Source organism: Panthera leo, chromosome D3 (genome assembly GCF_018350215.1).
Source record: "Panthera leo isolate Ple1 chromosome D3, P.leo_Ple1_pat1.1, whole genome shotgun sequence".
Taxonomy (NCBI): domain Eukaryota; kingdom Metazoa; phylum Chordata; class Mammalia; order Carnivora; family Felidae; genus Panthera; species Panthera leo.
The window spans coordinates 16,869,802-16,886,732 of NC_056690.1; the positions used below are offsets into that span (position 1 = coordinate 16,869,802).

The 16,931-nt window shown below is 48.5% G+C and overlaps 1 protein-coding gene and 1 long non-coding RNA gene across 3 annotated transcripts in view; one reads left to right on the forward strand and one right to left on the reverse strand.

Annotated features, from left to right (window-relative positions):
* Positions 1 to 1,531, reverse strand: part of SPPL3 (signal peptide peptidase like 3) — a 136,910-nt gene extending 135,379 nt beyond the window's left edge. Inside the window, exon 1 of one of the 2 annotated variants that reach the window (XM_042910875.1) lies at positions 1,210 to 1,531. In XM_042910875.1, the coding sequence (XP_042766809.1) occupies positions 1,210 to 1,232 (23 nt within the window). In that variant the 5' untranslated portion in view covers positions 1,233 to 1,531. Of the gene's footprint in view, positions 1 to 903; positions 984 to 1,209 lie in introns of those variants that run through there. The other variant, XM_042910877.1, reaches the window with a different exon arrangement.
* Positions 1,532 to 2,114: 583 nt separating this feature from the next.
* Positions 2,115 to 14,490, forward strand: LOC122203557. The gene is made up of 3 exons (XR_006195238.1): positions 2,115 to 2,413; positions 5,053 to 5,158; positions 13,342 to 14,490. It is a non-coding gene; the product is annotated as an uncharacterized LOC122203557 (long non-coding RNA).
* The last annotated feature ends 2,441 nt before the right edge of the window (positions 14,491 to 16,931 follow it).

A 16,931-nucleotide genomic window follows, 5' to 3' on the forward strand; every position in this document is an offset into this window, starting at 1 on the left:
CCTACTCTATTGTGCTCTTTTCTAACAAGGGAAAGCACACAATTCTGTCCCAAGTCAAATTGGCTTCAAACCAAAGGCAAACCATCTTCAATCTCTCTAGATTGCAACCGGATTCCCCATCCCCACACCATCATCCCATTTCTTGCCTCCTCACCCTCCCGTTACTACCTCCTCCGCACTATCCAATTTCCACTCTTCAAGGAAACTATCATCATTCCCTCAACCCCTCCTGCAAATATTCCACCTCCACATGCTACAGGGAGGCCTCTCATCCCCTTCTCCCCAAACACCGCACTCCCTTCTCAAGACAGGTATGTCCTCACTCTATAAACTACATAGTAACGCTTCTCAGTCCTTAATAAGCTATTTAATAACTTTAAAAGTCCTATAAAAATGGGCAGATCTTGCAGACCTTCCATCTCCACACCTGACCCAGGGCACCAGGCCACTTTAAATTCTGAAGAACAGAGTGCCGACCCTCACAAAGATTCTACTCATGCCCCACTGCCACCAACGACCTCCCTTCCAGAATGTGGTTATCCAAACAGGCTCCCCTTCCAAACTCTTCACAAGGGACTTCCCTCCATGGCTCCCGAGACGCTCCTTCCGCCGTTAACCCTTCCGTCATGCCCGGGCCTCTGCCCACCTTACCAACTCTCCCTTCACTCGCCCTCCAGGTGCCGAGCAGCGGCCCCAGTTAGACGGCTCCTCCTCTCTCACAACTTCCAACTTCGTCCTCTTTTATCACCTGTTTTTCCCACCAGCTTCCTCGCAACCCAGTGGCTCACCCTTGCCCCGGCCCGCCTCTGCCCACCCTTTCAATTCCTCCTGCCCGGGAGCCACCCCCTCAAGTCAGTTCCGGGGTGCCCAGGGGATTCAACTTCCCATCCGCGGGCTTCCCACCTTTGGGGTCATGCTCCCCTTCTCCATCACCTGCTCCGCCCATGACCAGATGACATCCGCCGCGGCCGCCGCCGCCTCCATCCCCCTTCTCGGGCGCCGGGTCCCCGGCCGCTGACCGCCTTCCTCCAGCGCCAGCCGCCCCCTCTGGTGGGGACGAGGGGGGCGTGCACCCCCAACCCGTGCCCTCCCCCCCGCAACGCGCACCTGTTCCTCCTCCTCCTCCTCCTCCTCTTGCCCCCGGCCGGCCGCGCCGGCGCCCCGACCCCCACTTGCGCCGCGCCCCGGCCTCCCGAGCCCCGCACTCACCACGAGTAGGTCTGCTCCGCCATGGCGCTGACTCTCGTGGGCTCCGCTGCAGGCTCTGGCCGGGCCCGGCGGCGGCGGCACGAACGGGCGGCGGACTCGCTCGGGCCGGGAGCGGAAGGCGCGGCCGCGGCCCGGCGCTCGCTCGCTGGCTCGCACGGCGGGCGGGCCGGGAAGGCGGCTGGCGGGGAGAGGCCGGGCTCCAAGGCGGCCCCGCTCCCTGGGCCCCGGGGCGGGGCGGGCTCCGCTCTCGGCCTCCCTCACCGGCGGCGGCGGCGGCGGCTCCGCTGCGGCTCTAAACCCAACATGGCGGCGGCGGCGGCGGCGCGGAGAACAAGGGGGCCCCGGGGCGGGCGAGCGGCGAGAGGGCCCCGCGCTCACTGCGCGCTGGGCCGCGGGAGCGCCGCGCTCGAGCGGCGGCGGCGGCGGCCGGGGGACATGGCCGGCGGGCGGAGGCGGAGACGGCGGCGGCGGCGGCGGCGGCGGCTGAGGGGGGCGCTAGGCGTTGAGGCGAGGCCGCTCGGCTCACACCCGCCGAGGGGAGGAGAAGAGGGGGCGGGGGCCAGCCTTGGACCCGCGCGGGTCACGTGCCCAAAACACGCTCACGTGACGCGCGCGCCCCGCCCCTCGCGCCAGGCCCTTGCGCGGGGACGTCGGTTCGCTGGTTCGAGGCGACTGTTGCTCGCCAGGCTTCTGGCGGATGGGCCGCCTCCCGCCGCCTGGTGCCGCCTCCTCCCCACGCGGAGCCGTCGCCTCGGGCGCCCTCCCGTTTCCCTTTAAGGGGGCTGCAGCAGCCAGCCAATCAGGAGCCCCGAAGCGTCCTTTGGCTGCCAGTCAGCTGTCAGCCGTCAATCAACAGTGTGCTGGCCGCGGGTCCCCCAACTGTCAGTCAACCTGTCAGTCCGCAGGCCGAGCGCCGCATCCCTTCGTTCGTTGGTTCATTCATTCGTTTAGCAAATGTTCCGTGCTGCCAGCCTCTATTGCGCCAGGCTCTGTGCCAGGTCCTCGGGGTGCCAACTCGAATACCCCACACTTGCCTTCACTTAATCCATCATCAGATATTTATTGGGAACCAAACGATAAATCCACCGATTCTGCTGGATCTCTGCCCTCTAAGAGCTTACATTCTAGAGGAAGAGACATAGTCCAAGCCGACAAAGAGGTGAAGATGATGTCGGGTGCTGTTTCATGAAGATGATAACTCAAGGTAATGGGACAGAGTGTGTACGGGTGGAGGCTACCCTTAGATAGGGTGGTCGAGGAAGGCTTAGCTGAGCAGATGACATTTGAGTTGACACCTGAAGGATGAGAAGGAGCTGGTCCTGCAAGAGCAAAAACCTCAGGGAACTGCCCATCGGGATGACAGGAGGCAGGCACAAAGTAAAATAACAGCGCTAGACCAGAGACCAACAGAGTGAATCTGGGGCGTAGGAGGAGAGAGGAGAGATGGGTTGAGCTTCTAGGCATCAGGGGATGCCTCTCCAGGAGTGGCTTATGAGGAGAAAAGGCATTCTATGAAGAGAGAATGGCATGAGGCAAGGCCCAAAGATGTGAAGGCTTGGAGTGAGCTTGGATCCGGGAGTGGGAGTGGATAGTTTGTGCTGGGGAGTGTTGAGAGAAGGGACTGATAAGGTGCATTGAGGCCAGACTCTGAAGGGCCAAGATAAGCCAGTTACTATGTTCATGAATGAAAATGATCAGTGCAGCTCCAGGTTTGAGAAGCATGCTTGGGCAACAGACACACGAGTCCCCCCTGGACCCCAATCTCCAGAGGGAGCAGACCTTGCACACCTGAAACCAGCATATTCAAGCTCCTCTGCAGCTTGGCCAATTTCAGGCCGGGATCTAGCTCTGCTCCAGTTTCCCAGGGCCTGCCCGGGCTTACAGGGAACACCACACCCCGAATCTATCTCCAAATGGATCAGTTGGCCACTGCCCATACATCTGCTGCTTGCCTGTTCCCCAAGGGGAACCCATTAATGAGAAAGCCAAGTACACTTTTCCTTCAGAGGCATTCTCTCCTTCTTCCTCCTTGCCCCACTGCCAGATGCCAAGACCAGTCAGGTTCGACATGTTTCCTGAAGCTCCACCACAGAGCCCTGGGAAAGGGCCAGCTGATAAGATCAAAGTCCCAAAGAGGGTTTGAGATAGGGCCCCAAGAAAATGCCAGACCACCAAGTGCCCTTCCTCTGACCATTGACAGAAAGATACCAGCCTGCAAATATCTTCCCAGCTGTAAATAGCACTGGATGTAGGGATATCATGGGGAGATAGGAAGGCAGAGAGCCTACATTTTGATGTTCACTTAGCTCTTACAGCTTTGCCAGTGCTTTTGCAGAATGCCAAACATTCCCTTGAATGTGACATACAGTCATTCTGAGTCTCAGAGGAGCATGAGTTGAGGTTTCAGACCCCATGGGAAAGACCAGAAGCCATTGGTACAAGTGGCTTTGAGAGGTGCAGAAGCTTCTTGCCTGGAAAGCTAAGAACAAAACAGACCAGACGTGTTGCTAATGAAACAAAAAGATGGAGAGCCTCTGGGAAATTCACTTGGTTTTTAGTTCCCAGTGAGTCATTAAAGGCAAAGCCAAGTGAAAAGTTGGTATCTGCTGGATGGGACAGGAGGTGCTGAGGAAAGAAAGTCAAGGCTTTCCCAGAAGCAATGGGACCATTGCACTGAGAAAAATCTGGTGGAAGAAAGGAAGAAGAGGTTTGGGTAAAGGTATGGGGTCAGAAATGAAAAGAAAGGTTTTTGTCTCCTCATCTAAACCAGGGGTCCTCATAGTGTCTCTTGGGTGAACAAGTGAGGGCAGACTGTATAAGAAGCCATAAGATACCATATGTTTTCACTCTTTTGTGGATCCTGAGAAACTTAACAGAAGACCATGGGGGAGGGGAAGGAAAAAAGAAGTTACAGAGGGAGGGAGCCAAACCATAAGAGACTCTTAAAAACTGAGAATAAACTGAGGGTTGATGGGGGGTGGGAGGGAGGAGAGGGTGGGTGATGGGCATTGAGAAGGGCACCTGTTGGGATGAGCACTGGGTGTTGTATGGAAACCAATTTGACAATAAATTTCATAAAAAACAAACAAACAAACAAACAAACAAACAAACAAACAGCATTTGACAAGACTAAGAGAGTGTCTAGGCCACAGAAACCCTGTGTATGTGGTCCAAGGAGGATGGAGTGTGAGCCCAGGCTAGTGGCTTGAGCATCTGGAGCTAAGGTTGCCAAGATGTAGAAAGCACCTCCAGGTCCTGGGCAGGATCTCCGGGGAGTGACTTTCAGTCACTCTGCCAGTAGCGCTCAGCTCCAACCTGGAGCAGTCCCAGGTGTATCTATGGCACCTCTGGGCCTCAGCCCGGTAGTCAGGTGTGCTTGGCGCTTGGCAGGAGGAGATAGATGCAGGTGTTCGCTTCCCCCACGGGGGATGCCTGGCTTCCTCCCCCCACACCGCCGCCCCCGCCCCCCGTCCCCGAAGATAAGAGGGCCACATTTTATGCAATGTTTGTTGAAAGAAGCAATGGAAGTTCCTCTAATTATCACCACGGTAATTATAGGATCACTTCTTCTATCAACTGTGTTCAAAAGAGACTTGGTGAGTCTCCCCAGGACCTGTCATCTGCCTTAGGCACAGACTCCTGGGAGCAGGCTTTGCAGGTCGGGTTGGGCTGAGTAGGCACTAGTGAGAGGGTAAAAGGCTTGGGTCCCAGCGTCCCCCTTGCCTCTCCGACCCATTTTCACCTCTATCGTCCACTCCCCACCCCCACACACATGCTCTCTATTTACATTCCACAGTGAGTGGATGGCACTTCCTGATGGGCTCTGTTCTTTTTTGTTTCTAGATCTCTGACCAAGCCCGGGAGGCATTTCCATTGCTTCTTCACTGCTGCTCATAATTTTGAGGTTTGCTTCTATGTCACCCAGGAGGGAAGTCTCACTTGACCAAACGTAAGCTCGGTTAGATACTCCTCCCCAGGCCTCCCCCAGGCCCCTGAATCTACATGTATGGTAACACTTAGCACGCTGAACTGTCACTGCTTGTTTACTTGTCATTTTCTCCCTCTGGATCGTGAATGCCTTGTGGGAAGGGACTGTGGCTTGCTGCCAGTTACACCTCCAGTTCCCAGTGCAGTAGAAGCTTGAATATTGTGGAATGAATGCTTGAGTGAGCAAGAGGCTAACCAGGTTTTGAACCAGAACAACTGGTTTCGCCTGATGTTCCCATGATTCTCTCCATGACCTTGTTCGTATTCAGCATCCCCTCCTGTCCTCCAAAACCCCCTCCCTGACTGAGAAAGAGAATCCTTCAAGGCAGATAAATCTCGGTTAGAAATATTATGGGAAGGCAAAAGATTGGAAGGAAGGTATATGGTAAGCTTAGGTATCAGGTCACCTGCAATCTTTGGACATGGGTCTTTCAAAAAAAACCTTAATTTTTTGTAGAACAGGTTTAAGTTTATAGAAAAGTTGATGGGAAAGTACCAAGGGTTCCCGCATACTCCCCTGCCCCCAACACATAGTTTCCCTTATTATTTATATCTTGTGTGGTACATTTGTTACAATTGGTGGGCCAATAATGGTATACATTATGATTAACTAAAGTCCATAGTTTACATTGTGTTTCACTTTTTAAAATCTTTTTTTTAAAAATAATCTCCACACCCAACGTGTGGCTCAAACTCACGACCCTGAGATCAAGAGTAGCATGCTCCCCCATCTGAGCCTAGCCAGGAGCCCCTAGGTTTCACTTTTTGTGTTGTACAGTTCTGTGGGTTTTGACAAAAGTATAAGGATATGTCTCCACCAATACAGTATGGTACAGAATAGTTTCCTTGCCCTGAAGATCTCCTGTGCTTCACTTACTCATCATCCCTCCTTCCCTCCAAACCCCTAGCAACTACCTATCTTTTTACTGTCTCTGTAAGCTTACCTTTTCCAGAATGTCATATAGTTAGAATCATACAGACTTTTTAGATTGGCTTTTTTTTCTCTTTGCAATATGCTTTTAAGGTTCTCCATGTCTTTTTTGTGGCTTCAAAGTTCTTTTTATCGCAGAATAATATTTCACTGTATGAATGTACCAGTGTCTGTTTATCCATTCACCTACTGAAGGACATCTTGGATGCTTCCAGATCTCGGCAAGTGTGAACAAAGCAGCTAAGAATATTCATGTGCAGGTTTTTGTGTGGACATACGTTTTCAACTTAATTCAGAATGTCATGGGTTTCTTAGAAGTGTGTTGCTTAATTTCCCAATATTTGGGGTTTTGCCTGATATCTTATTGCCATTTATTTCTAATTAATCCTGCTGTGGTCAAAGAATATATTCTATAAGATTTTAACCTTCTGAAATTTGCTAAAACTTGTTTATGGCCCAGGATATTTTTTTTCTTTTTTAATCTTTATTTAAAGATTAAATAAATCTTTAAAGATTTATTTTATTTTCTTATATTTCTTATATATATTTCTTATATCTTATATTTCTTATATATTTATTTTATTTTCTTATAAAGAAAGACAGAGCACAAGCAGGGGAGGAGCACAGAGAGAGAGAGGGAGACACAGAATGTGAAGCAGACTCAGGTTCTGAGCCGTCAGCACAGAGCCTGATGCAGGGCTCAAACTCACAGACTGTGAGATCATGACCTGAGCCAAAGTCCGACACTCAACTGACTGAGCCACCCAGGTGCCCCAGGATATGGCTTATTTTGATGAATATTCCATATGCACTTAAAAAGGATTTGTATTATTTGATGTGTAATGTTCTATAAATGTCAATTAAGTCAAGATAGTTGATAATGTTCAGATATTCTACATCCTTACTAATTTTTTTGTCTAGTAATTGATTTTTTGTATCAATTATTGAGAAGTATTAAAATTTGTCATTATAATTGTGAGTTTGTCTACTTCTCCCTATAATCCTATCCATTTTTGTTTTATACATTTGAAGCTCTGTGATTAGGTTAATATACATTTAAAGGTGTTATATCTTCCTGATGAAGTGCCTCTTCTATCATTGTGAAATATCTGTTGCAGTCTGCTTTGAAGTCTACTTTATCTGGTATTGATATAGTCACTCCAGCTTTCTTATGATTTGTGGTTTTATTTTGTATCTTCTTCCACTCTTTTGCTTTCAACCTATGTGTAGTTTGTGTTTAAATAATGTGTCTTGTAGATAGCACATACATGGATCTTGCTTCTCCGCTGTCTCTGGCAATTTGTGCTTTTTGTCCATTTACATTTAATGTAATTATTGATGTATTTAGGTTTAGTTCTACTATTTGCTATTTGCTTTCTGCTGTCCCATCTTTTTGTTGTTGTTGTTCCTCTGTTTCTCCTCTCCTTCCTTCCTTTGGTTTAATTGAATAATATTTTGTATTCATTTTAAATCCTCTTTAAAAATCCTGTAGCCTTTTTAGCTACACCTTCTGTGAATTGTATTTGCGGTGGTTGCTGTAGTGATTATAACACAAATCCTTAACTTATCACAATCTACTTAAAATTAATATTGTAGTACTTCACATAAAATAAAGGAACTTCACAACAATATATACAGGAATATATATACAGTGCCAGAATATTGATTCTTAGCCTGTATGCTGTTGTTACTACATAAATTACATCTGTTATAAACCCTATAATATAATGTCATAATTTTAGCTTTCAAACAGTTATGTATTTTAAAGAAATCAAGAAATGAAAAAATAGAATTTTTTAACAATTATTTACTCACATATTTACCATTCAAGTGTTTTTCATTCCTTCCTTTAGACCTGAGTGTTTATCTGATGTCATCTCCCTTCTTCCAGATAAACTTCCTTTGGCATCTCTTATTATACAGGTTTGCTGGTGACAAACACAGTTTTTGTTTATCTGCAAATGTGTCTATTTTGCCTTCATGTTTGAAGTATGTCTTCACTGGATATAGATATCTGGTTCAAGAAGGGATTTGCTATGTTTTGTTTTGTTTTCCAGCATTTTAAAGATGTCGATCTGTTAGGTTCCAGCTTCTCATTTGCAATGAGAAGTCAGCTGTCATTTATATCATAGATCCCCTGTTTATAATGTGTCATTTTTCTGTGGCTGTTTTCAAGATTTTTCTCATTCTCTTTGGATTTTGGTTGTGTGACTATGCTATGCTGGGTATGGCTTTCTTTGTATTTTTCTTGTGTGGGCTCCACTGAGCTTTTTGAATGTGCAAATTTATCTTTAATTACATTTGAGAAATCATCAGCAAATATTTCTTCAAATATTCTTATGCCCCATTCTCCCTCTTTTTTCTAAAAATTCAATTACGTGTGGTATATAGATCTTTTAATGTTTTCCCACAGGTCCATGAAGCTCTGTTTAATTTTTTTCAATTTTCTTTTTCTCTCTGGTATTCAGAATGGGTGATTTCTTTCTTTCTTTCTTTCTTTCTTTCTTTTCTGAAGATTGTTCACGCTTCTTTTTTAAATGCTTATTTATTTATTCTGAGAGAGAGAGTACATGCATGAGAGAGCATGAGCAGGGGAGAGACAGGAAGAGGGAGAGAGAGAATCCCAAGCAGGCTCCACACTCAGCATGGAGCCCAATGAGGGGGCTCAATCTCACAGCCCTGGGATCATGAACTGAGCCCAAGTCAAGAGTCAGATGCTTAACCGACTGAGCCATCCAGTCACCCCCAGAATGGGGTTCTATTGATCATGTAATCCTTACAATAGCCCTGTGAAGGATTCACAGAGTCTTTGGTCATCTTCATACTGCTATTGAACCTATCAAGTTAATTTTTCATTTCATTTGTTGCACATTTTAGTTCTTGGATTTTCATTTGGTTCTTTTTTATAGTTTCAATTTCTCTGCTCAGGTTCTCCATCTGTTTCTTCACTGTGACCATATTTTCCTTTAAGGCCTTGAAAATATTTATGAGTTGCTTTCAAATCCTTGATATTTAATTCCAACATTTGGATCATCGCTTTTCTCCTTGAAAATGAGTCTTGAGTATAAGTCAGTTTTCTGTTTCTTCACAGGTCTACTACAACTTACTTGGTTTTTGTATGCTGGACATTGTCAATGACCCATTGTAGACACCCTGGATTATGTTATGTTCCTCTCAAGAGCGTTTAGTTTGGTTTTAGCAGGCAACTAACTTGGCTGGACTCAAAACTCCCAACTGTGCCCCCTTGTAGAGGGCGACCCCTGAAATTTCCACTCAGTTCTTTGAGCTTCCAGGTGCTGATTTCACTGGGATCTCTGGAGCCTCCTGTGCATGTGTGTAGGTCAGTGGACAGCTAAGGATTTGGACAGAGTTTGTATACAGATTTGGGGACCCATCTCTTCTACAGCTCATGTCTTTCTGGGATTCCCCACCACCACCACGCCTTAATTTTCCAGCAATTTGCATGGAATTCTGTACCCTTGACACCTCAAACCAGTAAAACCACAGCTCTCTACACATTCCCTACCTCCCACACAGATTAGAGAGTGCCTCAGGCAAGAGGCCCCAACAATACAGATTTCACCCAATGTAGCTCCTGTCTCTCAAGTATCAACTCCCCTCACATTTCTGCCTCCTGTTGGGTGCTCTACAGTGCCATCAAATAATTGGAGGTTTTCGGTCTATATTTTGTTCAGATTTTATCATTGTTATCTCATGGAGGGTTATTCTGCCCAATCTAATCTGCTATTACCACCCCTTTTCCCTTACACTCTTTAACTTTTTTATTTTTCAGAGCACCACCTCAAGGTCAGTATAATCAGTCCTATTTTTAAGCTAAGGAAACCAAGAATTTGAAAAGAAGCATTTTGCCCAAGGTCACACATCTAGTTCATGGCACAACCAGGATTTGAAACAAACCAGATGACATAACCCTATCCTTGCTGTAATTCCCAGTACTTCCTATATGTCTTTAAGGTGGTTTGGATTCCACCCTACAGCCCACTGGAAAATATTCAAGGATGGGAAGAGGTGAGATCCCTGAAAACCCCTATTCAGGCTAAGGCAGTAGTTTTCAATCCACAGTCTCAGAATCATTTGAGAAACTATGAAAAATAGAGATGCTAGGCCCCATTTCCTGGAGAGGTATCTCTAGTGGGAGAGACTTGAAATCTACATTTTATACTGTTTCTTAATGATTCTAATGCCCAGGCAGGGTTACAAACCTATCTGGTAAAGGCAAAGTAACTGCCACCAGGATTCTTCTGTCTCTCGTAGCTCAGGATTCTTATTTTTCCATCATGCTTCACCAAGATACTAACACTGGTGTTGACACTGGTTAAGGCTGTGGGCCCCGGAGTCACTCCACTTAGAGTCACATCCTAGCTCTGTCACTTGTCAGCTGTGTGGCCTTGGGCAGGTGGCCCCACCTCTCTGAGCCTCCTGCTTTCTCTTATCTTAAATGTGGATCACAAGAGCACCACCTTCACAGGGCTATTGTAAGGATTACATGAGATAATTCAGCTGAACCATTTCACAGAGTGCCTGACTCCTGGTAAGCCCTCAGTTGATAGTAACTATTATTATGAAAACCCCCTCCCTTAGCTTTTCTGCTTGCATAAACTGTGTTTTATCACTTATCTAAACCCAGCTTCTAGAGTTAAACTACACCCGTGTTTTCTAAGGTACTTCAAAATCCCCCTCTCCCAAAAGTTAACACAATCTCTGACCTTGCAACCGATCCATTCCCACCCTGAGCAGGAGGCGTTTAAAAAAATTTTTTTTAATGTTTATTTATTTTTGAGGGACAGAGAGCGACAGAGAACGAGCAGGGGAGAGGCAGAGAGAGGAAGACACAGAATCCGAAGCAGGCTCCAGACTCTGAGCTGTCAGCTCAGAGCCTGATGCGGCTTGCACTCAGGAACTGTGAGATCAGGACCTGAGCTGGAGTCGGACACTGACTGAGCCACCCAGGCACCCGCAGCAGGAGGCATTTTAAATTGAGCCCAGAAGGGCACCTGGGTGGCTCAGTCGCTTAAGCGTCTGACTTCCGCTCAGGTCATGATCCTGCGGTTCCTGAGTTTGAGTCCCACGTTGGGCTCTATGCTGACAGCTCAGAGCCTGGAGCCTGCTTCAGATTCTGTGTCTCCCTCTCTCTCTCTCTGCCCCTCCCCTGCTCTCTCTCTCCCTCTGTCTCTGTCTCTCAAAAATAAATAAATATTAAAAATAATTTATAAATCGAGCCCAGAACTTGAAAGAACTTCTTAGCAGTGACTAAGCAGCCCTTAGCGTCAGGCTGTGCCCCTTCTTGCCTGTGCGTTGGACCTTACAGGCCACACCTTCTGTGAAGCCCTGAGTGACAGCTTTGAATACCAGAATGGGGCGTTACAATGGCAAAACCAGATTTACGTTGTTGAAACTAACTACCTCTGTTCCCGAGTCAGGCCTGAGTCAGAGTGTCCTAAGGGGAATCCAGGCCTGGCCAAGAAGATCCAAGGAAGGCAAGCTTCTCACACCCTGTTCCTGGACACTGGCTGAACAGCTGGGGGTATGAGAGGACTCACCCGCCACCCTTGAAGCTTGCCCCATCTGGTAGACTTCACTACAGGACTCCTGGCCAGGGAAGCCTTTCCAATGTGGCACATGCCCGCCAGAGCATTCCCTCTGCTTCCATCATATGTCAGGTCTGTAGGTTTCAGGAAACACCGAGGACCGGAAGGGTTCCCACGGCTGGTTCCTGGGAAGGAAGGGAAAAGGATCCCCCGTTTTACTGGGGACCCTCTATGTGTGCTGCACATTCTTTATTGTCCTCCATCTGTACCGTGAGGTGTCTGTTTTCCTCAGCACTGAATCCCCAATGCCCAGAAGAATAGACACTAGGTCAATACTTAATCATGATAAGAGTGAAATAGGTACCATTTATTGAGTGGTTATTATATGCCAAGTACTGTTCAAAGGGCTTTATATGTCTTGACTCATGCTATATTTGCCGAATGAAAAATACGACAACCACACTATGAGGCTAGACTCTTGATTCCTATTTTACATAAGAGGAAGCTGAAACAAAGAGAAGTGGGTGGGGGGGCGGGGGGAGTCAAAGGGCAGACAGGTAATAAATGAATAGTGGGGCCAGGCTTTGAATCCAGGGAAATGTGGCATCCCAGGAAGTAGAAGGGAGGGTCTGGGTTGAGTGAATGAGATAAAGGTGCAAAGGGAAAGAACCTAGTGGGTTTTGAAGGAGGCATCTCTGAGGAAGAAGGGGCAAAGACCAGCGAATGTTGGTAGGGGCCGATGCCAGCTGGCCACCTCTTAGAGCATATGTTTCACATGCAGCACTACAAACCCAGGCCAGTCCCCTAAGAAATGCTGACATCGTGGGGGCAGCCGGGTGGCTCAGTCGCTTAAACCTCTGACTCTTGATTTCGACTCAGGTCATGATCTCACGGTTCGTGGGGTTTGAGTCCAGCATCGGGCTCCAAGCTGACAGGGCAGTATCTGCTTGGGATTCTCTCTCTCCCTCTCTCTGCCCCTCCCCTGCTTATGCATTCTCTCTCTCTCTTAAAATAAATAAATAAACTTAAAAAAAAAAAAAAGAAGAATGCTGACATCCTGTCCTCAAGGACCACACCCCCTTCCTACAGGAAGAGGGTAGAAATGAACCTTAAATTTCATCATGGCCACAGGGCGCAGAGGGGTATGGCTCCTGCCCCAGTGATCACAAGCCCCTGTTTCTGTGCCTCTGGTCAGATCCTCTCCCTGAGGATCCTAGAGTCAGGGTAGTGTGGGGAGGTGGGGAGTAGCAGGCAGCTTCCCAGCTCCGCCTGAGATGAGTCAAAGGTGACGCCCCTGCCCTGGAGTCTGGGCGTACCTGGGCAGGTAGGAGCACATCGAAAACCCCATCAGTGGTTCAGAGGACACCCACCCACTTGGCCTCATTCTTAGGTGAGACCCCTGGGGTCGTCTTGGTGAGGGGGCTACAGAGCTGGCCTGCCTTCCTGGGCAAGCATTCGGTGGACCTGACTTCTCAGATGGGACACAGGCCCCAACAGGGCAAGGGCTGGGGTAACACCCAAGAAAAGGAAAAAGCTGTGACCCTTTTGCCCCTAGCTCATCCCCTGGTGACACAAATGACCAAGTCTGCTCTGGTCACTCAGCCCCACCCACCTCAGCTGCTCCAGTGTATCACATCATTTTCTTCACAACACATTTCACCACAGGATTGACCTTGACCCATCTGATGCACTTGCTTGGTACCTCCCTGCTGCTTTGAAGCTCCTGCTCCCTGTTCGCCGTAGGTGTGGAACGGAACTGGGCACAGAGCACGTGCTGAATAGCTGTGGATGAGCCATGAGTATGACAGGACCACGCCTCCACCTACGGTCTTGGTGTCCCAACCGCCCCCCACCAGCACCACCACAGCTGGGCCAGCAGGAAGTCCTGACCCGGACATGGGTCCCCTTCACCAAGGATTCCAGCCATGCTCTGGGTTCTGGTAGGGGCTGTGGCTCCCTCCGAGGTCCGGGAAGGGAGGAGACGCCTCGGATGCGGCCAGAGCTGCTCCTTGCTGGCTCGAGGCCCCTCTGCCCACTGTCGGTGGGGCTCAGGCGCTGCCCCACTGCTGACTTCCCTTCGGGGCCTGCCTACCTGGGAGGCTTTATGCTCACTCCTCTCTGTGGCCAGTCCCCTGTAGTGTCTCCTGTTGAGCTCCGTTAGAGAGGGGGATCCCTTAGCAGAGCGTTTTGGGCCCCACGTGAACCCCTCCTTGCCTTCGCCCCACAGCCTTCTCATCCCAGAACAAATGAGGGCTATGTGAGGACGAAGAAGGGCAAACGCATCCTCAGACTGTTCCCTGAACACCTGTTCCTAACAATCTCTCAGCTTAGTCCTCTGTCAGGCCCTCTCTGCCTGGTGTCTTCCTCCTGGGATCTTCTCTCTCAGGGGCCTTTCCTCCCTGCATGTAGTTATGTCTATCCCTGCTGATGCTGTTGGGTTGGTGTGACCTTGTCTGAACCCTAGGGTCAGATACCTGGACAGGGTATCAGCTCTTTTCCTTGAGGCCCATGGGTCCTATGCAGATCAGAGGGTGTGTCCAGCCATATTGCAGGAGGTACCATGCCCCCCGCCTCCCACCTAATGTTCCACAGCCATTTGGGAACCAGTCTATTTCTAGCCCACGGGCCCCTCTGGAGGGTACTGTGGCCGGATTGCTGTGCTTTCGCTGAGCCAAAACAATCCTACCCAAGAACCCAGCAATCAAGAGGCTGGGGGGAGAGAAGGTATATTTTCTAAGCACCCACCATGAGCCAAGCGTCCTGCTGGGCCCTTCCAAACGGAAGGTCTCAGAATCCCCTAACTGTTGAATAAACTTTTGGTGAACACCTACTCTGTGTCACGCTTTACGGACCTCATCTTTTTTTTTACAACATTCTTGGGAAGGATTTTCATCTCAGAGTTGAGGAGACCGAGGGTCCAAGAGGTGAAGGGGCCTTCCTAGGCTTACAGCTGGTACCTGACTCCAGAGTCCATGCTTGTCTCAGCCTGCCACATCCTATCCCCAGTTGTGGCCTTAAGAGACACACTCAAGGGGGCACCTGGGTGGCTTAGTCAGTTAAGCGTCTGACTTTGGCTCAGGTCACGATCTCATGGTTCATGAGTTTGAGCCCCATATCGGGCTCTGTGCTAACAGTACGGAGTCTGCCTGGGATTCTCTCTCTCCCTCTCTCTGCCCTTCCCCCTCTTGCACACGGACATGCACACACACGCACCTGCACACGCGCTCTCTCTTACTCTCAAAATAAATAAACTTAAAAAAAAAAGAGAGATGCTCAAGGAAAACAAGGCATGAATCACAACACTCTACTCACCTAAACAAGGGGTACAAACCCAAGAGCCTCCTGGGCCCAAACAGATCATTTAAATAAGCGAAGCAGTCCAGGCCAACAGGGATGAGTGGAGACCATGGAAAACTGGAGGAGGTCACACCCCACTGAAAGGCAACAGGTGCTACTCATCTTGTACCAAATGTTAGCGTGTGGGACCGTGGGTCAGTGTGGCCAGATCTTCTGATTTTTCAAGAAAATCTGGAAATCTGAAACTTTTATGTGAAATTTACAAACAAAACATTTCTGGGGCACCTGGGTAGCTCAATTGGTGAAGCATCCGACTCTTGGTTTCAGCTCAGTCATGATCTCACGGTTTCATGGGTTCGAGCCCCACATCGGGCTCTGCGCTGATGGTGTGGAGCCTGCTTGGGATTCTCTCTGTTTCTCTCTCTCTCTCTCTCTCTCTGCCCCTCCCCTGCTCCCGCTGTCTCTGTCTCTCTCAAAATAAATAACATTAGGGGCGCCTGGGTGGCTCAGTCGGTTGAGCATCCGATGTCGGCTCAGTTCATGATCTCACAGTTTGTGAGTTCAAGGCCTGCGTCGAGCTCTGTGCCGATAGCTCAGAGCCTGGAGCCTGCTTCGGATTCTGTGTCTCCCTCTCTCTGCCCCTAACCCACTTGTGTTCTGTCTCTGTCTCTCTCAAAAATAAATAAACATTAAAAAAAATAATAACATTAAAAAATAATAAATAAAAGCCATTTGTTTAAAACAAACAAACAAAGCATTTTTACTTATGGCTGCATCAGGCTGACAATTTGGCCCTCTGAACTAGAAGATGCTCCACAATCTTGGAAAGGATCCCATGTCTATGAATCTGCCGTTTCCAGTTTTGCACTGTGGGCCCTCAAGATACCCCTCTATCGGGGGAGGGAAGGTTAGAGATGGGAAGACATAAGACACGCACACCCAAAAGGCATGCCACTCTTGAAGAAAAGACACAGTTAAAAAAAAGAAAAAGAAAAAGACACATGGTTGTAACACAGGACTACTTGAAGGTCTGAGCTCATTAGCTGCCAACAACAGAATCCATTTCTAGGTAACTCAGGCAGAAAGGAATTTGTTAGAAGGGTATCTGGAAGCTTAGAGAACCGGTGAGAGAAATAGAAGCAGAAAATTGGCAGAAACCCAGGGGAGGGAGATGGATGGAATGACGCCTAAGGATTTTGCCACAAATAGCCTGTGGCCATCGCTGAGCATCAGAGGCCCCATGAAGCCTAAATCATCTCTCCTCGTAGGTAGCCCTCACCCTGTGCTTCCAGAAGTTCCAGCCAAGTGATCCAGCTTGGTGAGAATGAATATCTGATACTTTTATTTCATAGAAAATCTGATGTTTGATCCAGAAGGTGGACCCCTCCCAAACACAGGTATGAGGTTCAGATGCTGGGAAGCCACACATACACACACCTACCGTCCAACCCATAGTCTAAGCCAGAAGGGGTCTTGAAGAGCCTCTTGTCTTCCACTTTCAGAATGGGAAAACTGAGGCACCAAGCAGGCCAATGGCTTGCTCAAAGCCACACATAGAGCTTGTGGTCAAGCCACATGTTGACCTCCTGACTCGGGCTTTCTAACTGAGCTGTAAAAGGCTTCAGAAGTCACGAGAAAGGAGAGAAATGTGGGGTGTGGCAGGCAAGAAGGCATCGTGGTGGAGGGGAGAGAGGAAGGTGAAGGAACATCATAAGAAGGCTTAAGCGAGGTTAGGCCATAAGGGAGAACTAGAGATAATTAATACGAAAGCCATAGCTTTGTTGTTGGAAATGCAGAGCGTTGGGCCTGGCCTGCATTTTTCACCAGATCCCCAGGTGATCGCGGTGCATGTGCAAGCTTGAGACGCAGTGCTTTATTCAGTGGGGGGAAAGCCGGACTATCAAAACAAAACAAAAACCTGAGCTTCAGGAGTGATAATATTCTAGCTCATAAATCAG